The 9,676-nt window shown below is 43.5% G+C and overlaps 1 protein-coding gene across 1 annotated transcript; it reads left to right on the top strand.

Annotated features, from left to right (window-relative positions):
- The first annotated feature begins 5,081 nt into the window (after positions 1–5,081).
- rnmt (RNA (guanine-7-) methyltransferase) lies at positions 5,082–9,431 on the top strand. Its single transcript, XM_083900042.1, has 11 exons — positions 5,082–5,174; positions 6,588–6,763; positions 6,834–6,963; positions 7,085–7,210; positions 7,613–7,722; positions 7,812–7,993; positions 8,077–8,241; positions 8,342–8,459; positions 8,800–8,901; positions 8,995–9,028; positions 9,322–9,431. The coding sequence occupies exons 1-11, from the start codon at positions 5,153–5,155 to the stop codon at positions 9,357–9,359; spliced, it is 1,203 nt and encodes a 400-aa protein (XP_083756168.1). The 5' UTR covers positions 5,082–5,152; the 3' UTR covers positions 9,360–9,431.
- The last annotated feature ends 245 nt before the right edge of the window (positions 9,432–9,676 follow it).

Genomic DNA, 9,676 nt, shown 5'->3' on the forward strand with positions numbered 1-9,676 from the left:
GTACAGACAGGTACAGACAGACAGGTGATGGCGACACAGCGTCTGCTCTGATTGTTGAGTCTGAGCTTCAGTGGTCGTTTATATATGTGTGTAAATGTCAGGAGGACGGACCAGAGAGTGTGTGTGTGTGTGTGTGTGTGTGTGTGTGTGTGTGTGTGATCTTCATCAGTTGAAAAACGTCTTCATGTCAAAGACAATCGTTCACTTTTCTTCACAGAAACACTTTAGTCAGACTAACTGATCAGGATCATAGTCTGACTGGAGTCAGTGTTCAGGTCCTCAGACACAACACAAGAGACATGTCCTCTGTCTCTGTCCTCTGTCCTCTGTCCTCTGTCCCTCCATGTGTAAAATCAGACTCTGTTGTCCAGTCATCTGTCTTCGTTGGACGAGGTCTTTGACTCGTTCACTAAGTTCAGTGACACAAAGTGACCACAGGAGGCAGCAGAGTGTCCCTGTGAGCTAAAATCACTCATGTTCTTATTCTTAAGATATCGTAGATTTTATTTGCGTAATGTTTAGTCTAAAATTGTCCTCGTGTCACCACTGGCTGGTTGTGGGCAGCAGGGGGCGCTCACAGAGAGAGCTTACAGGTCAGGGAATCCCCTCAAACACAGGCTTCAGCTCCAGTTTCAGAGCAGATCAACAATCAGAGCAGAACAATGATGTTTGAGCTGGAACCTGAACCTCTGTGGACCAGGACCAGACCTCAGGACCAGACCTGATCCTGAACAACTGCAGCGCTGTGTTTGATCACTGATAATCACAGGAGGAGGAGGAGGAGGAGGAGGAGGAGGAGGAGGAGGAGGAGGAGGAGGAGCCTGTGGAGCATAGAGCAGCTACAGAGCAACCACTGTTCTACTGTTCTAACACAAACACTCCTTTGATGAAAAGTCTTTAAATCCACACACACAACTGAAGTTTAAACTCACTGTCATTGATGAGACGCTACATTCACGACACTCTACGACAATATAAGACAATATACGACACTCTATGACAATATATGACAATATACGACAATATATGACAATATACGACACTCTACGACAATAAACGACACTCTACGACAATATATGACACTCTATGACAATAAACGACACTCTACGACAATATAAGACACTCTATGACAATATATGACAATATACGACAATATACGACACTCTATGACAATATACGACACTCTACGACAATAAACGACACTCTACGACAATATAAGACACTCTACGACAATATACCACACTCTACGACAATATAAGACACTCTATGACAATATATGACAATATACGACACTCTACGACAATATAAGACACTCGATGACAATATATGACAATATACGACAATATACGACACTCTATGACAATATACGACACTCTATGACAATATACGACACTCTATGACAATATACGACAATATACGACAATATAAGACACTCTATGACAATATACGACACTCTACGACAATATACGTCAATATACTACACTCTACGTCAATATACGACACTCTACGTCAATATACGTCAATATACGACAATATACGACACTCTACGTCAATATAAGACACTCTATGACAATAAGATATACGTCAATATACGACAATATACGACACTCTACGACAATATACGACAATATACGTCAATATACGACAATATACGACACTCTACGACAATATACGACACTCTACGACAATATACGACACTCTATGACAATATACGACACTCTACGACAATATACGACAATATACGACACTCTATGACAATATACGACACTCTATGACAATATATGACAATATACGACACTCTACGACAATATAAGACACTCTACGACAATATACGACACTCTATGACAATATACGACACTCTACGACAATATAAGACAATATATGACAATATACGACACTCTACGACAATATACGACACTCTATGACAATATACGACAATATATGACAATATACGACACTCTACGACAATATAAGACACTCTATGACAATATACGACACTCTACGACAATATAAGACAATATATGACAATATACGACACTCTACGACAATATACGACACTCTACGACAATATAAGACACTCTACGACAATATACGACACTCTACGACAATATAAGACACTCTACGTCAATATACGACAATATACGACACTCTACGTCAATATAAGACACTCTATGACAATATACGACAATATACGACACTCTACGTCAATATACGACACTCTACGACAATATACGACAATATACGACACTCTACGTCAATATAAGACACTCTATGACAATATACGACAATATACGACACTCTACGTCAATATACGACACTCTACGTCAATATACGACACTCTACGACAATATACGACACTCTACGACAATATACGACAATATACGACACCCTAAGACACTTTACAACACTCAAAACATTAGGACACTCACAGCTCTAAGACACTATACAACACACTCGGAACATTACGACATGGACGAAAACTTTGACATGACAAGTGTTGTGGAAATTCTCTTAGTGTGTGTCTGTGTGTGTTTGTGTGTGTGTGTGTGTGTGTGTGTGTGGGCGCTTTTACAATAAAAGCAGGTAGATTCCATCCCCAGAGATGTGTGTGTGTGTGGTATTTAAGTATCAAAGCCTCTTCTGTGTGTGTGTGTGTGTGTCTCTGTGTGTGTGTGTGTGTGTGTGTGTCTGTGTGTGTGTGTGTAAATGGAGAACAGTGAGTGCAGAAGCTCTTTACTGCAGATCTGCTTCTTTCACAGCTTTGAAACTCTGTAAGGTCAGATTTACATGTTTATAGAGCGTCATCCAGCGTCTGCTGTCTGTCCCTCTGTCCATGTCTCTGTCTGTCCCTCTGTCCATGTCTCTGTCTGTCCCTCTGTCCGTACATGTGTCCATGTCTCTGTCCATGTCTCTGTCCATGTCTCTGTCCACGTCTCTGTCCACGTCTCTGTCCATGTCTCTGTCCATGTGTCCGTCCATGTGTCCGTCCATGTCTCTGTCCACGTGTCCGTCCATGTGTCCGTCCACGTCTCTGTCCACGTGTCTGTCCATGTGTCCGTCCATGTCTCTGTCCACGTCTCTGTCCATGTCTCTGTCCATGTGTCTGTCCACGTGTCCGTCCACGTGTCCGTCCACGTCTCTGTCCACGTGTCTGTCCATGTGTCTGTCCATGTGTCTGTCCACGTGTCCGTCCATGTCTCTGTCCACGTCTCTGTCCATGTCTCTGTCCATGTGTCTGTCCACGTGTCCGTCCACGTGTCCGTCCACGTCTCTGTCCACGTGTCTGTCCATGTGTCTGTCCATGTCTCTGTCCACGTCTCTGTCCACGTCTCTGTCCATGTCTCTGTCCATGTGTCCGTCCATGTGTCCGTCCATGTCTCTGTCCACGTGTCCGTCCATGTGTCCGTCCACGTCTCTGTCCACGTGTCTGTCCATGTGTCCGTCCATGTCTCTGTCCACGTCTCTGTCCATGTCTCTGTCCATGTGTCTGTCCACGTGTCCGTCCACGTGTCCGTCCACGTCTCTGTCCACGTGTCTGTCCATGTGTCTGTCCATGTGTCCGTCCATGTCTCTGTCCAAGTCTCTGTCCATGTCTCTGTCCATGTGTCTGTCCATGTGTCCGTCCACGTGTCCGTCCACGTGTCTGTCCATGTGTCTGTGCATGTCTCTGTCCATGTGTCTGTCCATGTGTCTGTGCACGTCTCTGTCCATGTGTCTGTCCATGTCTCTGTCCACGTGTCTGTCCATGTCTCTGTCCATGTGTCCGTCCATGTGTCTGTGCACGTCTCTGTCCATGTGTCTGTCCATGTGTCTTTCCATGTGTCTGTGCACGTCTCTGTCCATGTGTCTGTCCATGTGTCTTTCCATGTCTCTGTGCACGTCTCTGTCCATGTGTCCGTCCATGTGTCTGTCCATGTGTCTGTCCACGTGTCTGTCCACGTGACGTCCGTGTGTCCGTCCCACAGAGACATGACAGACAGTGTAAATCAGTGTTCACACAGAGACTAAAACACTGATTCACTTAAACTCAGATTATTGACACAAACCTCGTGAACATGTTTTTAAAAACCAGATGAAGAATAATGATCAGTTTGTTTACATGAGCAGAACCAGATTACTACAAAACCATAATAATCACTTTTTAATGTTCATGTAAACACTCACTCATTCATCTACAGTTTATCCTCCACATGAAGCTCACAGAGGTTGCTGGTGCTAATCCCAGCTGTCCATCACAGCACTGAACACACTAAACCAAAGATTCTAATAATGTTTAATGTTCAATCATTAAGGTTTGATTAGGGTCAAAGGTCAACATGCTCCCAGGCTGACCTTGGTGTTTGTCATGTGACCTGAACATGAGGAGAGTTCTGAAGAATTCAGACTGTTATTAGTTCTCTGGGTTATGTGAGGTGACACACACACACACACACACACACACACACACACACACACACACACACACACACACACACACACACACATACCAGACAGGATCAGTGTATGAAAGTGATCCAGGATCAGCTGATATCTGTCTGCATCAACTCATCCAGTCAAAACCTTTCAGGTCCAAAACAACCAGAGGAACCTGAGACCAGGTCCTGGTGTGAGGCTGAGGACGGGGAAGTCCACACACACACACACACACACACACACACACACACACACACACACACACACACACACACACACAGAAACACACACACACACACATGAACAGACACACACACACACACTGAGACACACACACACACAAACTGAGACACACACACACACACACTGAGACACACACACACACACTGCAGTGACACACAGTGACCACAGGAGGCAGCAGCTGATCGTCTCTGTGAGGTTTGAGTTTTAAAATAGTTTCTTCCAGGTTCACAGCGCCACCTGGTGCCTCTTTACTGTCACAGTAAACAGGCAGGAACCTTTTCATAGAGCGGATTATTTGTGAATTATTTCTGTTTCACAGTAAAATAAAGACATTTTTACACATCATACATTTATATAATGATGATTTTTAAACACATTATTATCAATAAATAAAAAACTTCATTTAAATCCTAATTTCAGCGAACCATTAAAAAAAAAAAAAAAAAAGGTCAAATGTGACGTCACCACAACCGGAACCGGACGTGAGTCATAGCGCATGCGCCCGGTCTGCAGACACCGTGAGTAAAGTGTTGTTGTTGTTGTTTTTTTTGTCTTTAACTCACGTGAACGTGAAACGCTGTTTACTTTAAGTCTGGTAGTCGGAAGTCTGGTTTGAATGCGGAACGCGTTTCCTCTCGCTTCCGGTTTTTCTCAGACTGAAAACGCGTTTGATTTCACTGTGGCGGCTGTTAGCATGCTAACTGCTAACGTTAGCGGTGGTCATTTTTAAACAGTCCGTTAATCTGCTCAGATTGACTGGACTGACCATGAGCGCCCCCGTGCGACAGAGCGGCGTCACGTGAAGACATTTTAATAACATTCAAATTGATCAGGGATCGATAATCTGGAGGTTTTTAGTTAATCCTCGTGAAGGTTTCAGTAAAATGTTGGAACTGAACAGATGAACACATAACTATAAACTAGATTAACAATAAACTACTCACAGATTAACTATAAACTATATTAACTATATCCTATATGAATTATAAACTACTCACAGATTAAGAATGAACTACTCAAAGATTAATAACTACTCAGATATTTACAGTTTAGGAATAAACTACTCACAGATTAAGAATGAACTACTCACAGATTAACAATAACTACTCACAGATTAAGAATAAACTACTCAGATTAAGAATAAACTACTCACAGATTAACAATAACTACTCACAGATTAAGAATAAACTACTCAGATTAAGAATAAACTACTCACAGATTAACAATAACTACTCACAGATTAAGAATAAACTACTCAGATTAAGAATAAACTACTCAAAGATGAATAACTACTCATAGACATTTACAGTTTAGGAATAAACTACTCACAGATTAACTATAAACTACTCACAGATTAAGAATAAACTTCTCAGATTAAGAATAACTACTCACAGATTAAGAATAACTACTCACAGATTAAGAATAAACTACTCACAGATTAAGAATAAACTACTCACAGATTAAGAATGAACTACTCACAGATTAAGAATAAACTACTCACAGATTAAGAATGAACTACTCACAGATTAACAATAACTACTCACAGATTAAGAATGAACTACTCAAAGATTAACTATAAACTACTCACAGATTAAGAATAACTACTCGCAGATTAAGAATAAACTACTCACAGATTAAGAATAAACTACTCACAGATTAACTATAAACTACTCGCAGATTAACTATAAACTACTCACAGATTAACAATAACTACTCACAGATTAAGAATGAACTACTCAAAGATTAACTATAAACTACTCACAGATTAAGAATAACTACTCGCAGATTAAGAATAAACTACTCACAGATTAACTATAAACTACTCGCAGATTAACTATAAACTACTCGCAGATTAACTATAAACTACTCACAGATTAAGAATAACGACTCACAGATTACGTCTCCTCAGACCTGTGTTTGTTTGTCTTCAGAGACAAAGATGGCGTCTCAGTCTGCGAGGACAGAAATGGTGAAGGACGGAGGAGACGAGGAGGAAGGAAGGACTTTAGGAGCAAGAGGAGAAGGAGACAGAAAAGCCCTGATAAGGAGACACGAGGAGGAGGAGGAGGAGGAGGAGGAGGAGGACACTGCAGTGAAGAAGAAGAGGGTTAGTTCACTGCTCTTCTCTCTCATATGTTATTGATGTATTGACGTATTGATGGTTATTGATCCTCCAGGCGACCGATCACGGTGTGAAGGTGGCGAGTCACTACAACCGGCTGCAGGAGGTCGGTCTTGCTGCTCGAAGCCAGAGCAGAATCTTCTTCATGAGGAACTTTAACAACTGGCTGAAGAGCGTCTTAATCGGTAACTGATCAATAATAATAATGAGCGGTTCATCAATACATCACCACAGACTGTGGAATACATTCTGACAGAGAAAAACACCTGAATTGTCCTTTAACTCCAGTGACTGCTTGATTGACAGGTGAGATTGTGGACCAGGTGCGAGGGGCGGGGCATCAGCAGGTGTCTGTTTTAGACCTCGGCTGTGGAAAAGGAGGAGACCTCTTGAAGTGGAGGAAAGGGGGAATCGATCACCTGGTCTGTGCAGGTAGACTAACCCAAAACATCTGAGACCAGAACCAAAACATCTGAGACCAGAACCAAAACATCTGAGACCAGTCCTCAAACATCTGAGACCAGTCCTCAAACATCTGATAGAACCCAAACATCTGAGACCAGTCCTCAAACATCTGAGACCAGTCCTCAAACATCTGATAGAACCCAAACATCTGAGACCAGAACCCAAACATCTGAGACCAGAACCAAAACATATGAGACCAGAACCAAAACATCTGAGACCAGAACCAAAACATCTGAGACCAGAACCAAAACATCTGAGACCAGTCCCCAAACCATTGAAACTTGTCCCTAAACTCGTAGAACTTGGATTAGTAGAAGTTTTCCCCAGACATGGCTGACGTTACCGTTCTAAAACCTTTCTTGTTGTCAGATATCGCAGCAGTGTCCGTGGATCAGTGTCAGAGTCGTTATGAAGACATGAAGAGAAAAGGTCACTTCAAAATCTTCAGCGCTCAGTTTATCGCCGCCGACTGCTCCAAGGTAGAAGCACGACACCCAGCTGAGATGATTCCTGAGGTAGAACGGTGACGTAGTTGAGTTCCTGATCTTGCTGCTGTGTTTGTTTGCAGGACGTCCTGTCGGAGAAGTTTGACGACCCCGAGTTGACCTTCGACATCTGCAGTTGTCAGTTTGTGTACCATTACTCGTTTGAGAGCGAGCAGAAGGCGGAGATGATGCTGAGGAACGCCTGCGAGCGCCTGAAACCCGGAGGATACTTCATCGGCACCACGCCAGACGCCTTTGAACTCGTGTACGAACGTGTGTTTGATGAAGTTTCCTTCTTGTTTTCGTCCACAAGCGTCAAAACTGTCGTGTCTTTCTTCTTGTTTGCAGTAAACGTCTGGAGGCTTCGGACTCTTTGTCGTTTGGTAACGAGGTTTTTAAAGTCTCCTTTCAGTCCAAAGGCTCGTATCCTCTGTTCGGGTGTCAGTATCACTTCAGCCTCGAGGGCGTCGTCAACGTCCCAGAATTCCTCGTTTACTTTCCTCTACTTGAACAGTAAGTTTTTTCTTCTTTTTATTTTGTGGTTCTCTGTTGAAGCCGCTGTGACTCTTTCTGACTCCGCCCCCTCTGTCTTTTGTCTCTGTTGTGGCGTTAGCATGGCTAAGCGCTACAACATGCGCCTGGTGATGAAGAAGCGCTTCTCTGAGTTTGCGGAGGAGAAGGTGAAGAACGAGCATCATCGCGGTCTGATGATGAAGATGACGGCGCTGGAGGTAAAAAAAAAAACGGCATCCACACACAAACGTTAGCTTAGCGACTGTTGTCCGGGTAAGTGCGACCCCGATGCTGCTCTGCTGCGACGTCATCAGACTGCCGGCCTCTGATTGGTCAGAGAGTGTCGTCACTGAAGAGTCGCGAGCGCGACGTCAAAGGCGACATCGTCCAGCTGTAGATTAAAGATAAAAAACATGCGTTCATCTTTAGCAGGTGGATTTAGAGGTCGTGACCACGTTCAGCTCTATTTCACCATTCTGTGATGACCACGTTGCTAATGCGTGTTAGCGCGTGGTTACCGCGGCGACCATCGCTGACATGTTGACTGGTGATTTTCAGTCGTTTCCGTGCGAGGACGGCGCTCGTCAGGCCACAGACGACAGGGCAGAGTACTGCCATGCTCAAGAGCACTGCAGCAGGGCGGGAGTCAAACTACCACTGGTGAGTGTGAAACATGATGAGACTTCATCATCACAGGTACAGATGGACACGTGTTCATGTGTTGTTGTTGTTGTTGTTGTTGTTGTTGTGTAGGGAACTCTGAGCAGATCTGAGTGGGAAGCGACCGGTGAGTTTATCACTTATTTATTTTAAAAATCAGTTATTTCATGTTTCAAAAATGTGTTTTTACTGAATGTTCAGTGTGCTGTGAGCGCCCCCTACTGCTGAGAACCAGAGATACAAGTCTCAGGTGTCTTTAAGGACATACACTCACTGGAAGTGTTCACACAGTGACAGCAGGGGGCGCTCTCAGCAGCTCAAACTGTCACAGTCAGAGATGTAAGTGTATTGTCAGTGTGTGGCAGCAGAGGGCGCTGCTGCTCCACAGACTGATCAGCTCTTGTCCTCTTGTCTCTGCAGGAATCTACCTGGTGTTTGTCTTTCAGAAAATGTCCTGACTTTCTTTTCTTTTTGTTCATCCAGTTTTTACTTTGTTGAAATGAATAAAAATACGTTGAAAGACATAAAAACCGTGTCCATGAAACTTTAATGTCTTTGTCTCACAGAGACAAACAAAAACACCAGAGGAACTTGTCCCACTGGGTCGTTTTGTCAACCTTCATGTCCTCGCATGGACAAGAGGTCACAACATGTCCATAAAAGACACAGAGCAGCACATTGGACACAGGACAGACAGGAAATGAGACATCTAAACAGACGTATACTGTCTGTGAGGGACAAGAGTGTCTCTCCTCTGTCCTGGTGAAAGAGGACA

The sequence above is a fragment of the Microchirus variegatus genome (assembly GCF_963457635.1).
Source record: "Microchirus variegatus genome assembly, chromosome: 13".
Classification (NCBI taxonomy): domain Eukaryota; kingdom Metazoa; phylum Chordata; class Actinopteri; order Pleuronectiformes; family Soleidae; genus Microchirus; species Microchirus variegatus.